Below are 25,041 nucleotides of genomic sequence, written 5' to 3' on the forward strand. Positions count from 1 at the left end.
TATTACTATATCGTCACGATGAAGTCCTGGAAAGCTAGTCTAGCCCTACCTTTGGGTTTTGCCCTATTCTTCAACATCACTACCGCGACACAGAGCACATATATCCAAGCCGTAAGTAGCCCTGTCTATCATCATTTGGGCTTTATCACGGATATTTACTTATGTGTGAAGTGTAATTACTGCCCGGCCCCAGGCGATTGCATTTCGAACGATTATCATTCTGTGGACAAAAACCCGGGTAATGGTCTCTGCCACGGACAGTACTGCAACCCGGACTGGATCGCTGGAGGAAGCGACTTCAAATATATATCATATGGAACCAAATGCAGGTTCCACGTCACGAAAAGCGTAAGCAAACAGTATTCAAAACGGGTGGTCTACGAGTCTAGCCTCCCCCCGACGAATCTAAGTAGCGCTAACGTATGACATTTGCAGTGGCCCGACGCAGAAAAAGGCGAAACTGTTGGCTATGGGAGCTGCCCAGGTGTCAAAGGTATTCCAGGAATAAAGCAAGTCGAAGATCACGCAGGTTTTTGTTTGTCACTTATCCCCTTTTCGATCAGCTGTGAAGATCGAGTGGTAAGTCGAGCTTTTGCGAATACGATAGGGAACAGCACAGGCTAATATTTAGGATAGAAGTTAGAGTGGGATGGATGCCTTTCTTGTGGCAATGAGCCCACCTGGTGCGACCAGAGCAGCGAATGCGGCTCTGGTTGTTGCGACAAGAATAGCAATATGTGCTCAACACCGGAGAATTCGAATTGCGCGTAGTATTTCCCCTCTTCTCTATTTTGAAATTTTTGAAAAATGTTGTAAGACGCACTGTTAAGGCAGTGGCGCTTAAAGGATTTGTTTTTGTCAAGCGCGAAGAGTGGGACTTGAACATAGGCATAGGGAGATATAGAGTAGTAAGTGGAAATCTAAACCAGCTCACTCATGAATATTAAGTCCTATCATTTGAGCTTCTGTAGACTCCGATGAAGTTGTGGTGATTGTCATTCAAATGCCTGAAGCTGCAGCGCATCACAGCACAGCACCGTACGCCGCATTGCCAAAGTAGTGAATGTGTTGTGTTTTTTGATATTAATAATCTAACGCACGACGACCATCTAAACTAATGTAATACATATGGTCTAATGCATACAGCCTAGTATAGGTGTAACGTTTTAGGTTTCTAGAGAATAAAATAATTAGTTATATATTAGTATTAACATGACCTATTACTAAGCTAGACAAAATCTCTTAGCGCAACTAACACTATAAACAAAAACACAATTTTATTTACAACTAACTACTAAAAAACCTATGTATAACACGTGTATATTAAATTCTAATGCATCTTCTTTATTCTTTTTATATGTATAAGTGTTGTGCTTAGTCTTTCTATAGTTCCTACAACGCTGTTAACTTAGTAGAGCTAGTTTAGCATAATTAATACAACAAGGCTTCTTAAATAATTAAGACACTGCCTACACTTTAGCAGCTATATATAATGCTTTTATGCTATGCTTTATTATTTTACTTTACTAAATCTACTTTTTCTTTTTACACCTTTTATACTTACTTAGCTTTACTACTTACTTTTTATGCTTTTTATGCTTAGCTTTTATAATTCTATAACGTTATTTTATATTATTAGCTTAGGTTTTTTTAATAAGCTATAAGAAACTTTTAAAAGCTAAAGTTAGTTCTTATGTAAAAAAATTATATAATAAAATTATATAGTAAGCTTTAATTATAATTTAAATTTATATAAATTACTTAAAGTTTTTAATTACAATAGTGTTTCTAGTAAAAGTGATAGTTGTAACGATTCTCATGAATCGCTCCATCTCGGGTCGCCGGAACTTCCGGAAGGCTTCCGTATCGGCCCCGACCCCAACCTGGCCCCAACCCCTGCTGTTACCCCTATTCCCTCATGTATTTAGTCGCACCTCGCCCCTGTAGCTAGCTCAGTAGTTTTCTAATATCCTATGTATAAGGCCTATAGGTGTCATTGGTATTCCTAGGTCTCTAAGTCCCCACGCACTCCCATATGCCTCTAAGTGGATTTATACCGCATTTAGACCTATTGTCTTGCCTGCGCTGTTACATTATATTAGAAAACTTGCTTTTGCTAGTAACAGCCTTATTACAATATTGCATTAATTGTCTGTTTAACTACGTCTAAGCCTAAGACGCGTCTAATTTAGTTTAGGTTGCAATCCTTTACACTGTTACATTAAATTACTTAGTTTATAGACTAGATCCTATTAACCTCTAGTTAACTAAAGCCTTTAAGTTTAGAACTTCCTATCCCCTGCAATTAGGATTGCCTTTAGGAAAGTTGCATAAAGGCGCTAAGGTAGAAACTTAGAGACTACTAATAACTTATTAGAATTAGAGGCAACTGCTAATGTCTAACTAACTACCCTCTAACTCTAGAGTTAAAGCACGCTCTAGGCGAGGCAAGCCCTTAGAGTTAATAAACAATCTATGTTAACAGCTAAACCTGCTTTAGCAGGACCTAAAGCTAGCCCCACCTAATTCAGACTTGAGCCACAGCAACATGTCCCGATAGACCTTAATTAACCACTAAATCACCCCTAATAATGCCTTAAATCATCCCTGCTACGTTAATAGCAGGGGACCTTTTAGGCACCCCTGATAATGCCTTAAATCATCCCCACTACCTTAATAGCAAGAGACCCTTAAGGCACCCCTAACAACGCCTAATTGTCACCGCACTAAACGCACGTCTAAGATTAATAACCGCACAGATAGCAAGGAACAATTAGCAAGCCTTAATTATTAACAGGCTGCGCATCTATACAGAGCACTATTGGAGCAGGCACGCACGCATGGCGTTTGGTTTGGAGGACACCGCTGGCAGTGCGGAGGAATAAATTAGAGCAAGGACACCTAGCTAAATCAGACCAGTTTCAGTTCAAAGAGGCAGAGGACATAACAGCAATACTTTGTACTATAATTGCTACTAATAGGGACTATTAGTCTACAGAGGGGGGGGTAGTGTAACAATTCTCATAAATCGCTCCATCTCAGGTCGCCGGAACTTCCGGAAGGCTTCCGTATCAGCCCCGACCCCGACCTGGCCCCGACCCCTGCTGTTACCCCTATTCCCTCATGTATTTAGTCGCACCTCGCCCCCGTAGCTAGCTCAGTAGTTTTCTGATATCCTACGTACAAGGCCTATAGGTGTCATTGGTATTCCCAGGTCTCTGAGTCCCCACGCACTCCCATATGCCTCTGAGTGGATTCATACCGCATTCGGACCCATTGTCTTGCCTGCGCCGTTACAATAGTAGTAAAGTATATAGCTAATGTAAGGCCGCTGGTTCTTACAAAGGTGAGAATGCACTGTAAGGCCGGAAGCGAGCAGTACTGGATCAGGATTGCTTGATCGTTTGTTCCTAGTTCTAGTCTCTTTGTTTAGTCCTGTCTATTTAATGCTCTTCCGCTGCCTCCTTAGCTAGGCAGCGATTCGTCTCTCTCTTACATACGAATATACGCTTTATCACTCTACTATTAACTCCTACTGCATGTTACTATTGCTAGCCTTACAGCTAATGTTAAAATAATTAAAAACTAGTCTAATATCCCCACTGCGTACCGAGAACCACTCTGTAACAAGAAAAGTTATAGGTACTTAGACTTTAGAGTAATAAAACCATTTACCCCTCCTAGATGTTTATACTGCATCGCTTGGATTACTTGCAGAGGATCGTCTCCTACCGCCCACCACTTAATTCTGAAAAATTACCACATCGTTGTTGCCTTCGCGCTACATTTGCGGAGTGCCTTAATTTGCGATAGAGCAGTACTCCTCAATCACAGATCCACCACTACGCCCATACGACCCGATACAACCCATGATATGGTAGTATCTGATCTTCCAGCCGTACTAACTCGCCTATAGGTCATCTTTAGTCCTGTGGCGGCGACACGAGAATGGTTCATGCAATGTTGCCACCCCAGTCGATACTTGCCAGGGGAGCGATCTAAGTGGGGTTAATCTCAAACGCGTTTGCAAGTCTCACGTAATGAATTAATTGTAATCTAAGCCACACTAAACATTGGGCTAAGGTGTGGCTGAAAATTTCTTAGAATAGATAGACAATGGGCATATGACACTGTCGTCCGAAGTCCTCCCGCGCATTTCAAGCCTACATCCTAGCCTCATTCCTAGCTTTATCACTGAGGACTGCAGCCGCTTTCGCAAGACGATTGGCTAGTTTGTTATGCTCCCTTGGAATGTGCCAGAGCCCAATCTACGTTGTTTTAGTTTCGTATGCAGTCAACATGCGCTTGGATACTAACCTTCACGTTCTCCGCCTCGTGCTTTGTTATTACGCCATCGAGGGCGACGAACAGATCCAAATTTGCTGATTTAGAACCTTTAGTCGTGCGCCAATCATTCCTCTACAAGCTCAGTTAGAAGTGGTTTTAGAAGCCCTCGTTAGAAAAGTTGAGACATACCTTCCATGTTGATAGCCATTCGGTTATCCCTTTGACGACATACTCGGAGTTAGTGGCGATAATCCAAGCTTCAGCTTCGCTCTTAGAACCCTTATTATAAGCTTCAGCAAAGAACTCTAGACCTGGCTTTGCTGCACAGAGCTCCGCTCGCTGGTTTAATCGCAGCGGAAAGTTGTCCACTATGTCCATAATTGGTTTTAACAATTAGCTGCTATTATTATTGCTGTACGCCACACTAACTCCTGCTTTAGCTGCAGGTCTTCCGTTATTCGTACACGCACCACCAGTGAATATGATGTGGTAATAGTAGCAGGGTTTAGCGGGCCGACGGCTTCGAGGAAGATCTAGGAGTTGATTGTTACATGCGCAGCAATGTAAGAGAAAGGCATTGCACTAAGGACATTCTTAGAGGAGTTCTGGTACAGATCGATCTGTAAGTGCAGGGCAGAGGATGAGCTTTCTATCAAGGATGAGATCTTCCCCACCATCTATTATGGTAGGCATGCTCAGTACGAAATAAAGTTATGGTCCAGATGTTGAGCTATGGGTTAGAGCGGGGCTTTACCTGAGTTAGCGCCAGCACTCAAGAAGGCCGGCATTACTCTGGCTAATCCCTTGGTCTTTATGCGGTCGCCGCTTGGCTGTCGGTGTTAACCGTCCTCAGTCTTACGCTCCTCTTTTCTCGTGATCCCCTTCGAGCTAAGTGACTTCACACTGATTCGCATGAGTTTTGTCCCAAGTTTCCCCCTCCGCGTCGTGTTGATGCCCCGCTTTGGAGCTGAATTATAACACCGTGGTGTTCTTCACCATCGAATAAGCAGCTAGCGAACAGAGCATGACTCCTTCAATCTCCAGTCCCTCTATTCCCTCTGAAAGCGATGATGAGGTTGATTATGCTGATACCGATCTCCCTCTCGGAAACGTATGGGCTTATCCATGTAAGCTGCCTTCATGCCCTGATTACGGCAAATCCTGGCTCCTCCGAAGCAACTTCCTCTTTCATCTGAAGGAAGAAGATGCACACAGGACAGCAGCAATGACACCAGCTGCACGTCGTATAATCGAGAAAGAGTGGCGTTACACGACCGATCCTGATCTACCACGCCGCGCGGCCCCTGAGTTCTGTTCTCGAGAGGATCCAGACGAGCACGTACAGGAATACGGGTTCAGGTATGACACTGGTAGGGTGGTAAGAGGTTATGGCACGATGAAGCAAATGGAAATGCATAAGGAGTTACGACGCCAAGAAACGCAGCAAAGAAAGACAGCATAGCTGCGTCCTCGCTGTTGCGCTGCTGCCATGAGAAAGCAATTGGCGCAGTAAAGAGCACGACATACTGTAACGCGAGAAGAGGATCGGGAAGGCATCTGCTCGATGGCAATTCACTGGCAATGTACTTAGTTGATTACTCTGAGAGGCTCTTGGCTGATTGTCTATCCTCGTAATCCATATCATGATCCGCTCGCTTCGCCGCTCTCCTCTCTTGCTCAGCGTACTTTACTTCATCGTCTGACCGGATCTCTTCAGGAGGTGTCTCAGATCGTTTTCGTTTGTTGATGCCATCAGGCAAAGGTTCCTCATACGTGGCTTGTTGTACTTCATCCTCCGCCTCAGCGATGTATTCGCAGAGCTGTTCCCCAGAGATACAAATGTCTATATCTTCATCTCCTATTTGCTCGAGTGCAATTTTTTGGCAGGTAAAATCGCTTAGACGGAGTCGTAGGCCAGGGTGCCCAACGGAGTTACCTTTGTCATTACGGATAACCTGGTAATCAAGAGTGTCAGGACATTAAGAACGCGTAAGGATTATGAAGATCATGCATACTTCATCTGTCGCCTCTGCTACAACTACTAAAGTCTTATTAGATATCTGTGGTCGCCAAACCGACAACGTCGCTTTCCGCGACTCCTTGCCGTATGCAATGTCCAGGCCGACGACGACCCGTATGTTTGCATTTGAATCCACAATATAGCTCTCGGCTAGCCGGTCTAGCCGAAGCTGCGAGTATGCGATCTCAAAGATAACGCCTGGAAATTTTGCACCCTTCCGCCCGAACGATATGTCTGGATGGTACCTCGACTTGCTACCAGTGAAACGTATTTCAGTAGATCTGGCGGGTCGTAAATTCTTCGCGAACTGAGCTGTTCTGCCAGGTCCTTTACTAATTACTTTCAACTGGGTCCGAATGTTATCCTCCACCTTGTCCACAAAGAACTCGTGTACCCCAGTAGGCATGCGGACTACTAGTCGGCGCTTCGTTTCGTCGTAGTCATACCTGCCAATCTGTCAGCCGTGATCAATAAGGTCTCTAAAGTCCACTCACCGTATACTGGCTTCCGCGTACTTCAAAAGTGCGTCGTCTTGCTGGAGGTTACTCTGTATCTGATCGAACTCTCCTGTCGCAAGCCAATACTCTATCCAATTGTTTCCTTCAGTATACCTTCCTGCTTGGATCCTATTAAAGAGTGCGATAACGCGATGCTGCGCCTCTGCAGCTGGCTTCTTGTTAGTTGACGGAGGTGTTAAAGGCGGCTCTCTGAAGCTTAGAGGTGGTGAAACGTCTTGCTGCTCCATTATTTGCAAGTCCGACATTGATATAGCTGTATGCTGCACAGCATCGTGGAGTTGTTCGGTGGCGCCGCATTCGCACAAACTGACCAAGAGCTGGGTGTTTTGGTTGACTCAGCAACAGCGCCACATAGCTAGGGAGCCAATAACATAACTGTGGCTAAAGCGACAAGCCACCCTGCACGTGAATTTTTGAGAGCAAGCACGACGGCAGGGAGAATCATTACGCGTTAGAGGCTCGGAGGACTGTACACCGTCTAGACACTATTGTAAGTTAGATTATTACGTAACGTACCTCTTCTAAAACCCCTCCCTCTCCTCTCCTATCTTCTTCTTCCTAAGAGACTAGTTACTGTTAGAAGGCACCTGTAAGGACGGAGCTCTGTACCACTGCGCCAATACAACCAAAAAGGTGCGAATAATAAACCAACGGTTGATCTTGCGTACAGAATAGTATATATACCCGTCGCGCGTAAGCGCCATCTCGGCCTTACAGCACCTAGCAATAGGAAAGTTGAGGTAAGATATCCGTAACACCCCTGCTGTACCCCTATTCCCCCAAGTATTTAGCCGCACCTCTCCCCTTAGCTAGCTTAGTAGTTTTCTAATATCCTCTTGTACAAGGCCTATAGGTGTTAATAGAATTCCTAGGTTTCTAAGTCCCTACACACTTCTATATGCCTCTAAGTAGATTCACACCGCATTTAGACCTGTTGTCTTGCCTGCGCTGTTACAGTTTTAAAGATTTTATAGATTACTATAGTAGCTTAAATACTTAAAAGACTAGAAGTATTTAACCTTTCTTATTAGTATATGAAAGGTTACTTAGTAGATACATTATTAATTAAAGTATAAGGTGCTAATATTCTGTTAGAGTAGACTATTTGCTTGTGTAGACTGCTTGCTTGTAAATGTCACGATTGTGCACGAGTAAGGTTATAGAGCTTCACAGAGGTCTAGTTTAATTACTACGTGAGGTATTATAGTAGGTACAAGACGTTGTGTAAGGAACAGAAAGGTTTAAAAAAAATTAGTAATTAAATACTTAGCTTAAAAGTCTAAGCACTTTAAGTATAAATTAAGCTTATTCTAAGTTTAGTTAGTGTTAAGGCAGTTTATACTTAAGTTTATGTCTATGTTATGTTATATTTATGTTAAACATGCACTAATAATACTCTAGTATATGTCTAATACAGTTATGTCTAGGATCTAGGGAGGATACTATAATAGTACCCCCTTTCTTATTAAAAAGAGAATCTTTTACATTAGTAGTTCTAGCATTAAGTTGTTTTTATTAAAGTATAAGTTTAGTTTAAATAAGTATTAAGCATAAAATTAGGTTACTATAGAGTTTTTTTATAAAGCTTTTATAAGTTTTTATAATAGTTTATTGTATCTAGTTTATTTTATAAAGTATTTATAAATATATTTTTTCTTATTAAACTAAATTTATTTAATGTCTTTTATAACATATTTTAGTTTATTATTTATAATAATAAGTTTAAGTAGTAGGTTTAGCTATTTAAGTAGATAGTTAGATTTAAAGGCTACTTAGTGTAGTAATAATATGTAGAACATAGGGTGTATCTTTATGCTGTTAAGTAGAATTAATTAGTAAGCATATAATAAAACTATATAAGCTACTATAAAAGGGCTAAAGTTTTTTTAATTAAGTTTCTTTAATTATTAGTTTATTTAAATATTTCTAGCATCTAGCTAGACCTTCTTACTAGCTATATACATAGAGGCAGAGGTTTAGAATTAGTTTACATACTTTTATTAAAAAGCTTAAGCCTATGTAAGCTTTTTATAAACATATTTAAATATATTTTAAATTTTATTAATAAGTCTATTTATGTTTATTACTTATATAAATTAATAAGTTAGTTAAAGAGTATTTAAAAGTAGTTTAAATCTTATTTAAAAGTAGTATTTATAGTTTACTAAAAATAGAAATACTTATATTAATTTAAATATTATGTTATTAGCTTTAAACTATACTATAGCTAACTATTTTACCTAGTTATCTTACTAGTAGTTTATGTACACTTATAAAACTTATTTTATTACAGTGTTTATGTTCTTAGTCTAGCTATTAGTCTCTAAGTAAAAAGCTATAAATAGATAAAGAATAATTTAAAGCTATTTATAAAGTTTATTTTAAAAGGCTAAGACAAACTATGTACCTTTATCTAATATAATTATGTTAGGTAGGCTATAGTAAACTTATACATATTAGTAGAATAACTAGGCTATATTAGGGGCAGTTATAAAGAAACATAGTATTAAGTGTTAATACTTAGTTAAGTAATTAATAACTACTATAATATTTATATACCTTTTAAATAAAAGTAGGTTTATAATAAAATTAATTAATATATTTTTCTAAGCTTATTTAAAGATTAGAAGTAGTTTAAGTAGGCTATTATACCTTTTTTAAAAAGCTTTTACTTTATAGTAAGTATAGCAACATAATATGTATTAGCGTACAGTATAGAACATGCAGGGCTAGTAGTACTCTCTCTATAGTAGGTTAAGAGTCTTTCTTCTGCCTAGGTGTTCTTTAATAGGCAAGTTATGTATAATTTAAAGTAGTTTAATTCTTAGTTTATTAAAATTAAAAATTATAAGTTAGTTATAGTAATATAGCTTACTATTTTAGTTTTTATAGTTAGCTAGTGTTACCTTCTTTAACTAACTAGCGCTATTTTAAAGCAAATCTAAAGTTTCTTAAATAAATTTATTATTTAAATACTTATTAGTAATAATCTAATTAATTATCTAATTTATTTTATTTAAGTTAAAGTCTAAAAATAGCTTAAGTTAAAGTAAAGTTTAGTGTTAAGCCTTTTACACTTCTTTTTAAGTAAAAACATTTTAAAATTACCTTATAAAAGCATCTAGTTTCCCTCTATCTTAACTAGAATAATAAGTAATTTTAAAATTAAAATAAAATAGGTATTTAAACTAATAAGCTTATTAGTAGCTAAGTTATTTTATAGTTGTAAAGTACTATAAGTTCTTATAGTTAGATAAGACCTATATTAGATGCGCTATACTTTTTAGTTTAAGTTACTATTATTTAAAGCAGTATACTATAGTAAGTAATTTTTTATTATAGATCTTATAATTACTTTCTACAGAACTTATTTTTTTTAAAAAGTATATAATAGGCCTAATAGTCCTGTCTAGCTTAGTCTAAAAAAGAACTCTAGCTACTATGTAGTCTAAAGCATTAGCTTTTATAAGTATTAGTAGTTTAAAGTTAAAGTAGTAGAGTATTAAAGCTTTAGTAAAAGCTTTCTTTAGCTAGTTAAAGAACTATTAGTAATTTAAGTTAAAGTTAAATTAAATCTTTTTTTTAGTAAGTATAATTATAAGGCTTACTTACTATAAAAAGTTATTAATAAATTATTAGTAAAAGTTAGTAAATTTTATAAAAGCATAAACATCTTTTATATTTTTTAGATATTGCTAATCTAGCATAGTCTAAACTTTAATAAGGTCTATTTAAATGCTATTTATAAAGATTACATATTCTAAATATATAACCTTTAATTAGTAAAACTTACATTTATTTATATTAAGTTATAAACCTACTTCTTCTATAGCCTTTAGCACTAGGCGTACATGCTGTTTATGCTCTAAAAGGCTATTACTATAGATTAGAATATTATTAATATACATAGTGCAAAACACATCTAGGTAGAGTTAGAGTAAGTTGTTTATAAAATATTAAAAAGTACTAGGCGCGTTAGCTAAGCTAAAGGGCATTACTAAGTACTTAAATAGTTTATATTAAGTCTAAAACACTATTAGCTACTTATTACTTTTTACTATTCTTAGCTTATTAAAGGTAGTAATAATATTTAACTTTATAAAATACTTTACTTTACTTAGTTAACTTAAGGTTTTTTATAAAAAAAAATTAAGTATTAGTTTTTAATAGTAATAGCATTTAGTCTTTAGTAATTAATGTAAAATTAAAGCCTACCTCTAAGTTTCTTTATAAATAGTATAAGTAACACTACTAGTAAGAAGCTAGCTTAAATAAACTTTTTTTTTAAGTTTTTATTAAAGTATTTTTAAAGCACTTTTAATTTATTTAGTAACATTTTATATAGTAGCCTATAACTAGGTTGTTTACTAGGCTTAAAAGTTATCTAGTAATTATATAAATGTTATATTAAAAACTTATTAAACTTATTTTAAAAAAAGACATATAATAAGTTATAGTAGTTTTAAAAGACTATTATTTTTAAGTTAGTATGTTTTTAAAAAGCTAGAGCTTAGTCTATATTAGAAATTATAACTGCGTAGATTTTATAATTTAGTTATTAAGCTAAGGTTATAAATAAAGCAGGTTTTATATAGCAGATATCTATCTGCTATTTAAGTCCTAGTTTATGTCTAAATTAGGTAAGTAAAGATTCTTTAAAAGCTTTTTTTTCTTTAAGTTTAAGCAGTTATTAAATTATTTTATATAGCTTATTTTAGTAAAAGGCCTAGCTTATTAGCCTTACTTAAGTAGTTTTTTTTTAAGTTATTAAAAAGTAAGTCTAAAAACTTTCTATATTAAGTGCTACTTAAGTGTTATTTAGGTATAAGCATAAGCATACATTTTAGCATTAAAAAAAGTTAAAGTTTAAAACTTACTTTTAGTAATTAAAAGTAACTTTATGCTAATATAGCTATAGTTGTCTTAGAATTAGGTTATAACATTTTATGTTTATTATATAAAGCTTAATCTGCTTCTTATAGTGTTAGTAAGTAATTATAATAGTTATAGTATAAAAAATAAAACTTTTTTTAAGTTATTTTTTATTAAATCTAGTTAAGTAAATTATTTAAGTAAGTAGTATTAATTAAAGATTTAGTTTACACGCTAGTTTTTTATTAATGTAACTTATACTATTTACTTCTAAGTTAATAAAAGCTTATATTAAAGCTAATATAGTTTTTTATTATAAACATATAAAAATATTAACTTAGTACTTTTAGTTATTAGTAAGGGACTTAGCCTATAAGTTAGTAGAGATCTAGTGTTAAATTAGTCCTAAAGGGCAACTTAGCCCTAAGATAAGCCTTTTTACAGGCTTCTACTGCTATAGCTATAGCTATGTTAAGAGTAGTAAAAAAGATTAAAGCTTAAATATAAGTTAAAGCTTTTATAAAAATAAAATTAAAATAGTAAAAATCTTTAATAAGTGCTAGCAGCACTACTTATATAGACTTAAAAAAAAATAAAGTAGTTTTAAAAAATATAACTATACTTACTATACTTAAAGTATTAACTTTTTTTTTTATAATTTTTACACTTTTTAAAACTAACTAAAGCATAATTTAAATTAATTTTTATTATATTAAGGTTTTTATTTATAACTGCGCTAGTTTAGGGGCGTATTAGGGCTTATATAGAGAGGAACCTTATGTTATTATTATAGGTAGTAATTAGGTTTACATACATATTAAGGTTATTTAAAAGGGGTTCTTCTACTATAGTGTGTTATAGTTTAGTTAAGAGGGAGTTATATAGGGCTATAATTAGACCTATCTTATTTAGGCCTATATTAAATGTAAGTTAGTAAAACTTAGTAAAGTGTAAAGTAAAGCTTTTTTTTTTATTATAAAGTGTTTAAGTAACTTAAGGCTATTAACTTTTTATTTAAGTTTTTATAAGTTACTTATAAAAACACTATAAATTAATTTAAGTTAATAATATTTTTATTTATTAGTAAGTTAATTAAGGCTATTATATTATAGTTAAGTTAAAAGTAGGTGTATAGTAACTAAAAGTATTTAAAAAAAATTAGTCTATGTTTTCTTTAAGTTTATATTAAAGCTTATATAAAAAGAAAAGTAAGTCTTTTTATTTTTTATTAAATAGTAAGGGATTAAAGAGTTAGTTAGATTTTATTACTAAGTTAAAAAAGTTATAAGTTATAAGTAGTGTTAAGTAGAAAAAAGTTAAGCTATCTCTAGACTTTTAAGTAAGCTTTAAGGCTAGTAAGTTCTTAGTTCTTACTACTATAATAAAAGTTAAGGCAAAAATAGACTACTTAATAATATAAAGCTGTTTTTTAAAATCTTTTTAAAAAGCTTTAAAGCTTATAACATAGTAGCTTTTTTATAAAGTAAGTGCTTTTTAGAAAGCTTTTTAGCTTACTTTAATAGTTTAAAGTTATGCAAGTACTAAGCTTATTAGATTAAATTTAGAAGCTATTCTTAGCTAAAGTTTTAACATAATATAATGTTATAATTATGCATAAGTAAGGTTATAGAGCTTTACAGAGGTCTAGTTTAATTACTATGTAAGGTATTATAGTAAGTATAAGATGTTATGTAAGAAATAAAAAGGTTTAAAAAGAAATTAGTAATTAAATACTTAGCTTAAAAGTCTAAGCGCTTTAGGTATAAATTAAGCCTGTTTTAAGTTTAGTTAGTGTTAAAGCAGTTTATGCTTAAGTTTATGTCTATGTTATGTTATATTTATGTTAGACGTGCACTAATAATACTCTAGTACACGTCTAATACAGTTATGTCTGGGATCCGGGGAGGATACCGTGACAGTAAAATACATTAGTTGTCTGTACGTAGCAGCAGTGTTACAGTCTGGATACTAGTTATCGCGCGAGAAGGATCACGTAACTATGTCACATGATGCTCGTGCGCGAACCTCCGTACGCGAACATGTAGATATTCCCCTTTTCCTTCGTACGCAAGAGAGAAGACAAGCAATGACCAGAAATCTGTTGCCCACCCTACCTACTCTGTACGCTGTGCACACTGTACACTACTCTTACTCTTGTTACTTAAGTGCTCATATCATAAGCAGCTAGCTAAAAGAGCCTATTCAACATTAGTTATAGTATATTTTTGTGTAAGTACACATTTCTTACTGTTTTTTTTACTATTATTATATCTAATAATTTTTTATTTTAGTAGTTAAGTTAGATAACTACTGCTTTTTATTATCTTTATAACGTACACTATAGGCTAGTTGCTTACACACCTAAGTTACTTACTTTTACTAAAACTACACTAAACTACTTTTTTTACACTAATATATTCCTAACAACCCTTCTTAAATATGTTAAAAAAATGTTAGATATAGCTTATACTTTAGGCTTTTAAATAAAATATAACACTTTTAAAGTAACAAACTATAGCTATGTATAAAGTATTTTAAAATAATAAATAACTAACATACTAGATAACCTTTATAAGCTAATTCTATAGCTAACTTATAAAAGCTAGATAATAATAAAAAGTAAGTAATTATTAAGCATATACTTAGCTAAATATGTAAGGATTTTCCTTTTAGCTAGTAGATGTAGCTAATATGGCTAATTTTTTACATGCGAAGTATAAACTAGCCTAGTATATTTATTAAGTGTTATCTAAGGCTTAAAGCAAAGTTTAAGTATAAGTATAACTATAAAAAAGCTTTTTATAAGAGTTTTAAAGTAATTTAAAGCGAAGTATAGCATTTAGAATAACAATATATATAACTTTAATAAGATAGGCTTTATAATAGGCTAGATATTTGCTAACTATACTTATACTTAAAACTTTACTTTAAGCTTTGTAAAGATAGAATAGTAGGTAGCACAGATAGCACTAAGAGCAAGGGTTCGGAGAAAGATAGGAGTGTATTGTAAGAGAGACGAATCGCTGCCAAGCCTCGCTTGTTAGGATTCATGCTTATATACGAAGCACAGGTCACCTGACCTCCAAATAGGTCGGGTGAGGCCATACTAGCCTGTTCTAGGACATCCGGCCTTACAAGCTTTAAATAACACTTTATAAACATACTAAGCTAGTTTATGCCTAGCGTGTAAAGAATTAGCTATATTAGCTACAGCTACTAGCTAAAAAGAAAATCTTTACATATTTAGCTTAAGTATATGCTTAATAATTACTAGATTTTTATTATTATTTAGCATTTATAAGTTAGCTATAAAATTAGCTTATAAAAGTTGTCTAGTATGTTAGTTATTTATTATTTTTTAAAAAACTCTATACATAGCTACAGCATATTACTATAAAAGTATTATGTTTTATTTAAAAGCCTAAAGTATAAGCTATATCTAATGTTCTTTTAATATGTCTAGGTAGTGTTGTTAGAAATGCATTAGTGTAAAAAGAGTAGTTTAGTGTAGTCTTAGTAAAAGTAAGCAACTTAGGTGTGTAAGCAACTTGCCTGTAGTGTATGTTAAGTAAGGTTATTATCTTTACTTAGTTTAAGCTAGGTATACTATGTAATTAGATTCTTTAAGTTAGCTTAAGTAGCTAGGTAAGTAATAACATTTACTAACTATAAGCTTATTGCTAGTCTAAAGAGTTCTGCTATTCTTAGCTTCCTGATCTTGCAAAGCTTTCTGCTGTTTCCAAGCTCTTATCTGTTCCAATGATTTCAGATACCCCTCCTTTAATCTGACATCCTGCCACTCCTTCTCTTCATACAGATATAAAATGTCCGGCCTAGCATAAGCATATTCAACTATCAACCTAGTATTCGCTGGCAACAGCACACAATCCTCCAAGTCCCCAGCGGCCTGCAAGATATTCTCGCGTAGACTCATCAGCCAGGGGTGAACCACGGAGACGTAGTCGTGAACTGTGACAAATTCTCCCGCGGCCTTGACGACCAAAGAGACCTTCGTCTTCCGCGGCCGATCTTGATGACAGCACCGCAACAAGTGCTCCGGGCCCTCCTCATCCGAGTCCGGGTCGTAATCGGGAAGCGGTCCAAAGCGCGCAAAATCACTAGCTTCATTGTGAGGGCCAGGCTCCGCGTGGTCGCGGTGGATATCGAGCCACAGCTCCTCCCAATCGTCGAGCTGCTCGACATGCACGGTGACGGATGAGATCTTGGGCTCGGTGAGCGGAGATTGCGATACTGGAGACCAGCTCGGCGAGGGCGCTGTCTGGTCACAATAGGGCGCCAAAGGGGTGTTGGGGTCGTAATGCCTGTCGTCCATGACACGGATGGCGCTGCTCAGAGGGCCCTCGAGAGTCCAATAAAGGCGCAAGGCATCGCTAGTAAGCAGGATTTGCTGTTGAGCTTTGCGGGCGGCTTCGAAGGAGGGTGGTGCGTCGACCTCCCTCAAATCGGAGACTGTTGCGGACATGGTGGTATAGATTATTGAAGTAAGGTTGTGTATTGTAGAAGTAGTGGTTTCTCAAGCCCTTTTAGCTAGGCGCTTCTTAGCTTGTTATTGAGCCTTTACTAACTACTTACATGGTGTCACAGTTATGCTACAGCTATCCAACCCCTGATTGTCGTGTGCGAAATTTGCTGGATTCTTGGCAATGCCAGGTAGCAACTTTTCCCTCACAGAGATTCAGGTAACTGCACATATCGCCCTATGCACTCCACCTAATAGAAGGACATTGTATAGTAAAGCTTTTTAATAACCTTTATTAGCCTTATCTTACTAATTTTTAAAGCAGTTACTACTAATTATAACTACTTTAAATTACTTACTTTTATTATTAATATAAATAACATAATCTACTACAGAGCTAGTAACTTTAGAACACATACAAAACCCTACTTAGTAAGCAGCTCTATCTCTAGAACTACTTGTTAGAATCCTTAAGAAATTTTACTATAGAGCTGTACCTAACAAATAATGTTGTTCTAGAATATCTAAGCTCTAGGTTATATAAGCAGTAAGCTATTTAAAAAACTCTGTTTTTTAGCCTCTTGTAAAAATTTGCATGAATTGTTCTATTCAAGTTTACCTAACAAACTGATATCCGAAGGTTCCTTGTATCTGCTCCAACCCTGCCCTAGCCTCTGCTGTACCCCTATTCCCCTAAGTATTTAGTCGCACCTCTCCCCTTAGCTAGCTTAGTAGTTTTCTAATATCCTCTTGCACAAGGCCTATAGATGTTAATAGAATTCCTAGGTTTTCAAGTCCCTACGCACTCCCATATACCTTTAAGTGGATTTACATCGCATTCGGACCTGTTGTCTTGCCTGCGCTGTTACACCTCTACTCTCTAATATCTTTATACCTACTAATTATAGAACTTTAAAATTCTACCTGTAGATAAATTATATATATATATAAATCTCTTTTTAAATGATTAAATTATTTTAACTAGTAGTTCTAAAGATACAGCTGCTATCTTAGTAGGTTTTTATATGTATTTTAAAGTTGCTAGATTAGTAGTGGAATAGGTTAGATAATTAAGCCTTTTTAAGCTTAGTTGTATAGCTAGCAGCGTAGATGCTCTAGATTATAGTAACCTATTTCTAATTACCTATCTATATAAAAATAAGCCTTATATATCCTTCTAACCTATAATAACTTTTATTGTGCTAAGTACACCTATTTAGAAGCTAGTTTATTAAAGTTATAGCAGTTTAACGCTTTAAACAAAAGTTGCAGCTATCTAAATAGCGGGCACTTATACAGGAGGTCCTAGAGGTTAGCCGGCGCGGATGTCCTCCCTTAATTATTGACACACAACAAATGCCCAACGGTTTACTCCCTGCGCTTGGCTAGAATCCTCCCTCTACCAGTTGACAAGAACTAGGTATCGCCATTTACCAACGCTCAGCCAGAGCTTTAGGAAAAATGGAATCGCAAATTCCACTCGCAGCGCGTGAAATGCGAGGATCCAAGGATAATAGAGCCGTGGTTTAAGCTTGTAGCGGAGACGCGCAAGCATATAGCATACTTGACGAGGATACCTATAACTTTAACAAGGCTGGCTTCATGATGGGTGTAGCTGCAGCCTTGGATGTTGTTACAAGCTCTAATACAATAGGCCAGGCAGTGAATGGTCAGCTAGGCAACGTAAATGAGTAACAGCAATTAAAGGAGTCTACGCGAATAGGTGGGCAATACTACCCTTCATTGTCCTAGTAGGAAAGATTAATCACGCTCTGCATGCCTGCGCATATCTCACTCCTTGACCCGCTTGATGTGAGCTACTCTCCTCTCAAGTACGCGTACAGACAAGAGCTGTAAGGCCTTGCCCATCTATCTGAGGTTGTCAATTCCAAGTTCAAATAATATCAAAACCTCGCGATATGTTACGCACACAGCGGATGTGCTGAGTAATAGAGTCTATGTTAAAGAATTTATTTCTGCCGTCAACAATAAAGCAGTGCCTCGCTAGCCTGTCTGTCATACTGAGTTCGCAAATGCATTGCACCTCCGGCTCTTTCATTCTTCTTCCTCTGGGTAATATGGCAGTCAATGCTGGGATGCCTTACTAAGCTTACTCTAGACCCTCATCTACCGCGCTTAATCTAGTTATTCCATTTGTTGTCTGAGTCGACCGAGTGCATAATTGGGCCTGCTAATGGTTTGATAAACACTTGAGACTTACACGCATCTCCTAAAGATGCTTATTCAGTATTACGTACCTCTCTCTTTGATCTCTTAGACAGTATCGATAAATTGACCTAAGTTTACAAAGTTGCTAAGAAGCGGTTCGAGAATTCAATGCGCCATTCTCATAGATCATGGAAGTCGAATTCTGACATTTCGAACTCGACATTGTGGGTTACCGATATCCGCAAGAAATTTGGAGTACTCGTTTATGATGCTAGTCTGCTACTTTCACCCCACCCTCTCCGTCGCTATTAAGTATCCTTGGAAACACCTCTATCTATGGTTCACAAACGGGCCTGCCCATCTCGGCATCAAACATCTTACATGCTGACCCCTAGGAACGTGGGATCCATGGTGGTGAGTAAGCCTAGCTGTACACTTTTACCCCACTGAGCAATGCAACCAGGATTGATTTTTCAATTTATATAAGAATTAATATGAGAAGTAAAGATTGACGAAACGGGAATTCACGAATAAAAAAGGAAGACGGAAGGGAGATTGGTTGAATGATGGTGGGGAAATGAAATGCGGATCGTATTTTCTGTTCTCCTTATTTAATAGACTTCTGACTTGGGAGAGGGGTTGAGATATGGCGATGCTGATGGTGATCATAGAGACAACGGCGACGATCTACATGTAGGTGAGTTTTACCATGGGAGGGAGGCACTCGCGATAGATTCTGGTCCAACTCACATGAGATGTCGGTTGTTAACATGTATAAATGCGTTGGCTTCGGTGCTGGTTTGGTGTTGTAATTATGTTGCAGAGTTGTAAATAGAAGCCTAGATGACAAAACCAAAGCACGTCTAGAACAAGGACGAAAATAGGCTACTTTTGCGAACGTATTCCATGGCTTGATGCTGTCATTCTTCGCGCCAGAAAGCGGATTACGCAATCCACAGAAATTGAAGAGACGACCATACCCCAGCTGTGATTTCGTGGACCGTAGCCGAGAGCGATAATAGCCCCACGACGATACCGTATTGGTATAGCCGAGGCCTTGGATTGTTATCCAAAGGAGTATATCGATCCATTAGCATATGTCATGTGCGGCGGTCATTGAGTGGCGCTTCGGAGAATACGGGAAATATACGCCACCGAACTTAGTGGTGCCACTTGAGGAAATTCACCCTCTTAGCGCCCTTAGGAATGATAAGGCTAAGCTAGAAACTTTGAAGTCCGAGGAACCGTATTCGTAAATGTTATGGATACGATACCGGTAGAGCTGAAGTCTGACGAGATAACGAACTTGGGAGTGATCGAACGGTTGAAACTTGTCTAATAGTCGGTCGCTAAATAAAGGTTTAAAGTCAGAGTCGACTTCACCTTGGGCTCAAAAATAGATTCCGCTGGGTGCATTAGAAAAGGCAGAAATGAGCGTTACAACGTGGCGCATATGGACTGTAACAACCTGTCTAGGCGTTCGTTTGAATTGCAACCTTTTTAAAATGTCCTTCCTCTCCAGGCTTTGGGGAGAGTAAAGGAGGTCCAGCAATTGCTGAATAAAGCCGACCACAAGTTGCAAATAGTTGTTGGGTGGTCGGTATGTGAATCCGTATTGATTGGAATCTAAAGTAATCGACGTCAGAGATAGCTTAGTCCAATGTCGATGATTTCTAAACAGTGTCCCATCAAAGCCGTGAAAGTTGGTACCGTGTATACCCCTTGAGCATCTGCTTCTATGCCTGTTTGTCCACTGATACGCTGCGCTTCAGCCCTATAAGCTGAAGTATTTCCGTCCAGAACCCAATTGGAGGCGAAATAAACGATGCTTCGTACGCATCAATAAGGGGCGCATCCCAAACAAGGTCCACCTCATGAGCGGGGATGATCTTTGTGCGATGAATGATTTTCCAGCCAATGTACAAGATTGGGGCAACGCCGACCATTGTATAGTACGAGAAGAAGGATGATAGTGTCCACATGCCTGGTAGAAACGTCGAATATCCGTAGGTGAAGACAATACAGACCAATCCAACGAGACCGATCCAACCACAGTATGGTTGAAACCAACCACAGTATGGAAGAGTTCTACGGTCGATCCCTTGCACCTTGCAAGCTTTGTAGAAGGCAAGATACGTTGCGCACATGACAATGAAGTCAATCAAACCACCAGCGGTGATAAGGTTCACTAACCACGTAAGAACCTGAGAAGAGCTGCTTGATACTTGGAGGAAAGAAAGAAGTGGGAAAAGCATGGTAATGGCAAAGCAATAGATGGGAACGCCATTTCGTGTACACTTTCTGAGGATCCTGGGAGCACGGCCTTCGATCGCGAGCGAGTACAAACTTCGGGTGGCGCAGTATGTGTATGTGTTGCCGGCAGAGAAGATACTCGTTATTAGAAGCGCATTGGTAATATGTGGAAGGACAGGAATGGTAAGGTTCTTCATAGCAATCACATAGGGTGACGCAGCAGCCGTCCCAGCACCTCCAGATTTGCCGCCTAAGATCCCGACAAGAGTTGGATCGTTGTAGGGAATGACAATGCCAACGCAGAGCGCTCCAAGAATAAAGAAGATGCCAAAGCGCCAGTAGACGGTCTTGAAGGCGTTTTTGATATAGATCCGGGGTCGTTTCGCCTCCCCTGAGACCATTGAGATATACTCGGGCCCGACTATACAGAAGGACGCAGCCCACAGCGCACCGAGGAATCCTTCGAACCGGCCAAGGTTTCCAGTGGACAGATACTCCGCGAAAGGTCCGGGTTCTTTCCAATAACGAAAGCCATAAGCATCATGTTTAGGATTACCACCAACCATGGTTACGAAGGTGAAGCTGAATAGGATCATGATAAGGAAGACCTTTCCGCCGGAGAGCCAGAATTCTGCTTCGCCGTAAGCTCTGACAGCTAGAACATTACACAAACTAGAGAAAATATTTAGTGCTGGTCCTTTTGCAGCGGGCCTTGTCGCTATGGAAAATAGGAACTGAGGATCTCACGCGTATAAGACGATGCACGCTGCACATACGGCAGCTACTGGAATGTCATCTCGCCAAAAGGTCAAGACGAGGTTGAGGGCTGTGATTTCAAATGGAATGAGTAGAGCCTCATAGAAGAAGAAGTTCCACCCAACCATGAAACCAAAAGCGTCATCAACCCATTTTCCGGCCATTCGAATAAACCCGCCGGTAACGGGCATGAAGGTAGCCATCTCAGCCATACAGTTGTTAACGAGGCCGAGGAGACAGCTGTAGAACAAGTAGGCGAGGAGGGTGCCGGCTGGGCCGCCTTTGTTTAAAGCACCGCCGATACTTACGAATAAGGCTGTACCAATAGAGCCCCCAATGGCAATGAGTTGAATCTGGCGATTGCCAAGCTTGCGTTGCAGGTCATCCGCGTTGTCTGAAATCACGCCTTGCTGGATGTCGTTGTCGTCGCTCTCGCGTACGAACGCTCCGTACTTCTTGGACTCGTCAACGTCCATAGTTGCAATGGGCAATTTCGCTTGAGGGTTGCCGATGATTATGTCGCTTTGGTATAGAGGCTGGATGGGAAGGTCTGTCAGGGGGGTAGTTGGAGAGGAGCAAAGTGAGGCCCTTGTTGGGTGTCCTATAAGGCCGGTCTTGGGGCCTTTATAGAACTGAGGGGACGGGTTAGCACAGTGAGGGGATCTCGAGCGAGGTGTGAGAGAAGCGTGACTTTGAGTGAACTGGGGGTGGAAAGTGCTGGGCGACCGGAGTTTGCTAACCAGAACAAGCTAACGTCAAGCTCCCATGGCGTTAGGCGTGGGTGTCGGCATTCGGAAAAGAGTTTTCGCCAGACCCCCAGCCGCAGTAAATCGACACCAACCCCGCTCGTTGCGCCCCAATCATAGCTGGGTAGGTTTACCTTGTTGGGCTGAGGCGTAACCTGGTCAGGGTGCCAAGGGGAAGGTTTCTCCATCAGAGTGGTTTGGTCTGCCAAATCCTGCGACGTCTTGACAGATGATGGCTAGACCGGTGAAACGGGATGCCATGAAAGGCGAAGTTTAAATTGTCCAAACGTAATTACCATCCCACGTCGATTTTCAGTGAGGTCGTGTCGCCATTGAAACATTCACCAAGCGTCCTGATCTTCGGCCCCGCATTAGGTAGGACTCCAGGCTTGACGTTACCTTGACGGGAATTTGTCAAAGTTCTTACTATACTTTGACTAGTCCAGTTGAGGCACCCGAAGAGCTGATCTTCGTAGATACATAAACCTCTTCCTTCAAATCTCTTCTAAGAGACGGGTTCGAAATAGAGCGAGTCTGTGACTAAAAGACTTTGGTTTCCACGTTTTCTGGAATTCATCGAGACCGGAGAAGATAATTCTGGTGCCGTGTCTTTTGGGTTGCTTGGGACCGTATTTTTACGAGTTCTTCGGTGTCAAAAGGATCCAGGCGGAGGCTAGATGTCGTGTGGGCTTTTGCGCATTCTTTAGAGTTTCGTGCTGTTATTCCTTCCGCAGCCTCTAGCGACCTGAAGAGAAGACCGGCCTCATCTCCCAGACCTGTTTCAGTCAGCGATAAGTTCTACAAAATGAAGACGAGGAGAGACGAGATTCAGCCCGCACCGTTGAATGACTTGTAGCCAAGATGCAACCCAGATCTCCAGCGTCCTCAGAACGCTGTGGGCGATCAGCACTCAATCCCCAGGCAGTTAGCGTCAGCAATTAACCCTCATAATCAACCGTACAGTGTGCATTGCTCTGGTATAGTTGGGAAGAAGTCGCTGTGAGGAGGTGGAGATAGAAATCGAAAGGATTCGCAGGTGTTATCCGGTGCCAACCGGGCCGCGACTTCCGGAACACTCCAAAACAACAACCAACTCTCCAACCTCCACCTTTTTCAAATCTCAACCGCCTGGCCTTTTTTGCTGAACGCCTTTGCTCTTTTGCACACTTATAGCTAACAATCCATTGAGCGGTGCGTTGGCCTAATTAGGCTTAGTGCGAAGTTGGCTCTGCGTCTCTTGGTGCCTTCGCCCTTTAGCTTGACCTGATACACAATCTGACCTAGATGCTTCAAGACCTGATAAATTAAGAGGACAGGATGCTCTCCTGCGTGTGAAGTTTACTTGTCTAGATACCGCTCAATTCTCTTAAGAGAGCCTCCCCGCCACCCATACCCCGCATCGGTTGCACCTCGATGGATGTTCGCTACAACATGCTCAAACCAAGTCGAGTGTCGTGATTCATCGATCATTGAGCATAAAATAATCCACAGAGTGGATAAGCATCCACATTTACCCTATCTACCCTATCTTCGGTAGACGTTCATTCTTCGACCTCAGAGAAGAGTCGATCGGATCTAAACCGGCCGGCTTATCTCACCGCCCTCTTTCCATCTCGCACACCCTCTGCTGCATCTACGGCCATTTCCTTGCGGACGCAGTGTTGTAGCCAGGGAGCTGTCCAGACGTTTTCGTCCCAAGTATAAAGTATCCTTTGCTAACCGCCCACCTATCTACTAAACCTTCCGTACAAGCAAATTGTGTTTGCTGTCAACAACTCCGCAGTTTATTTCCACCATGTGCCGCTGGTTCGCCTACATATCTCCCATCGAACCATGTCTGCTCTCGGATGTCCTGATCACGCCCGCCAATAGCATCAGCAAGCAATGCTCCGAGCACTACCTTCCGGGACTTCTCCCGCATAAGAAAGAGAAGGAGCTAGATCATAGTTCTGATGCCCTTCTTCGAATGCGAAACTCTCTTCTTAACATGGATGGCCTGGGCGTCGCCTGGTACACTATGGCAGCCACTTCGTATATTAAGCACATCAACGGACCCCGTCCAGCCTTATACAAGTCACAGTCTCCACCTATCAATGATTTCAACTTTCGAGCGCTATGTGAGAACACGGAAACCCATTGCGTTTTCGCCCACATCCGAGCGAGCAGTGGCAGTGTGGTCACGCAGGTGAATTCTCATCCTTTCGTCTTTGGCCGCCATACTTTCATGCATAACGGCATAATCTCCTCCTTCTCCGACATTCGGCGCGACATGACAGACCTGATGTCAAATGACACATTTTGCAACACCTTTGGATCGACCGACTCCGAGCATGCCGCAGCTCTCTACATGACCAACCTTACGAACCATGGCGGTAAGGATTCTTGGCAAAAAACGTACCCATTGGAGGACATGCTAGGGGCTATGGTTAAGACTGTGAATCAGATCATGGAGCTCCAGAAGATCAAGATCGGAGACAAGCGGACGCCTAACTCGTTAAACTTTTGCACCACTGATGGGACGCAAATGCTTGCCATCCGTTTCCGCAACCACGCTACCGAACAACCCCCTTCACTTTATTGGTCCGAATTTGCCGGTCGCACGCTCAATAGAAAGTACCCTGGCCACCCAGATTCGCCAGATTTAATCAACGAGCAAGCGATCATGGGGGAGGACGAGAGAATTGGGAAACATACAATTATTGCGAGCGAGCCAACAACGTACGACAAGCGCGAGTGGCACCTGATTGGGAAGAATTGCGCACTTACAGTTGATAATCAAGGCTTTGAGACCGAGGTTCCCATTGTGTACGACGATTCATTGAATGCATCAGATCCTGCTGTTGATTAATATAGTTACCAGCAGTTGCTGGCAGAGTGGAGACATTCCGGCAGGCTCAAACAAATTAATGCGATGGCTTGGATCTTCTTGCGTTGATCAAA

The 25,041-nt window shown here is 39.1% G+C and overlaps 7 protein-coding genes across 7 annotated transcripts; 3 read left to right on the plus strand and 4 right to left on the minus strand.

The window, feature by feature from the left end:
* Window positions 1–18: 18 nt before the first annotated feature.
* On the plus strand, window positions 19–1,928 carry BDR25DRAFT_353102 (uncharacterized protein; the record flags this gene model as incomplete). Its single annotated transcript, XM_033695112.1, has 7 exons — window positions 19–163; window positions 194–375; window positions 436–583; window positions 676–683; window positions 732–912; window positions 963–1,056; window positions 1,805–1,928. The coding sequence occupies 7 exons, from the start codon at window positions 19–21 to the stop codon at window positions 1,926–1,928; spliced, it is 882 nt and encodes a 293-aa protein (XP_033549618.1).
* Window positions 1,929–4,163: 2,235 nt separating this feature from the next.
* Window positions 4,164–4,665, minus strand: BDR25DRAFT_219512 (ribonuclease H-like protein; the record flags this gene model as incomplete). The annotated part of the gene is made up of 3 exons (XM_033684970.1): window positions 4,164–4,268; window positions 4,318–4,419; window positions 4,477–4,665. 3 exons carry the CDS (start codon window positions 4,663–4,665, stop codon window positions 4,164–4,166), a joined length of 396 nt encoding a protein of 131 aa, XP_033549619.1.
* A 484-nt stretch (window positions 4,666–5,149) lies between these two features.
* Window positions 5,150–5,885, plus strand: BDR25DRAFT_302436 (uncharacterized protein). Its single transcript, XM_033689794.1, has one exon. It carries the CDS (start codon window positions 5,312–5,314, stop codon window positions 5,747–5,749), a length of 438 nt encoding a protein of 145 aa, XP_033549620.1. The 5' UTR covers window positions 5,150–5,311; the 3' UTR covers window positions 5,750–5,885.
* Window positions 5,883–7,103, minus strand: BDR25DRAFT_333100 (uncharacterized protein; the record flags this gene model as incomplete). Its single annotated transcript, XM_033692805.1, has 3 exons — window positions 6,802–7,103; window positions 6,303–6,753; window positions 5,883–6,242 (listed from the first exon to the last, which is right to left on the minus strand). The coding sequence occupies exons 1-3, from the start codon at window positions 7,068–7,070 to the stop codon at window positions 5,883–5,885; spliced, it is 1,080 nt and encodes a 359-aa protein (XP_033549621.1). The 5' UTR covers window positions 7,071–7,103.
* An 8,279-nt stretch (window positions 7,104–15,382) lies between these two features.
* Window positions 15,383–16,180, minus strand: BDR25DRAFT_365958 (uncharacterized protein; the record flags this gene model as incomplete). The annotated part of the gene is made up of 1 exon (XM_033696932.1): window positions 15,383–16,180. The coding sequence occupies one exon, from the start codon at window positions 16,178–16,180 to the stop codon at window positions 15,383–15,385; it is 798 nt and encodes a 265-aa protein (XP_033549622.1).
* Window positions 16,181–20,082: 3,902 nt separating this feature from the next.
* BDR25DRAFT_219719 (general amino acid permease-like protein AGP2) lies at window positions 20,083–21,831 on the minus strand (the record flags this gene model as incomplete). Its single annotated transcript, XM_033684979.1, has 2 exons — window positions 20,083–21,271; window positions 21,347–21,831. The coding sequence occupies 2 exons, from the start codon at window positions 21,829–21,831 to the stop codon at window positions 20,083–20,085; spliced, it is 1,674 nt and encodes a 557-aa protein (XP_033549623.1).
* A 2,065-nt stretch (window positions 21,832–23,896) lies between these two features.
* On the plus strand, window positions 23,897–24,949 carry BDR25DRAFT_219955 (N-terminal nucleophile aminohydrolase; the record flags this gene model as incomplete). Its single annotated transcript, XM_033684985.1, has 1 exon — window positions 23,897–24,949. One exon carries the CDS (start codon window positions 23,897–23,899, stop codon window positions 24,947–24,949), a length of 1,053 nt encoding a protein of 350 aa, XP_033549624.1.
* Window positions 24,950–25,041: the final 92 nt, after the last annotated feature.

This window comes from Lindgomyces ingoldianus, assembly GCF_010093535.1.
Source record: "Lindgomyces ingoldianus strain ATCC 200398 unplaced genomic scaffold BDR25scaffold_10, whole genome shotgun sequence".
Lineage (NCBI taxonomy): Eukaryota > Fungi > Ascomycota > Dothideomycetes > Pleosporales > Lindgomycetaceae > Lindgomyces > Lindgomyces ingoldianus.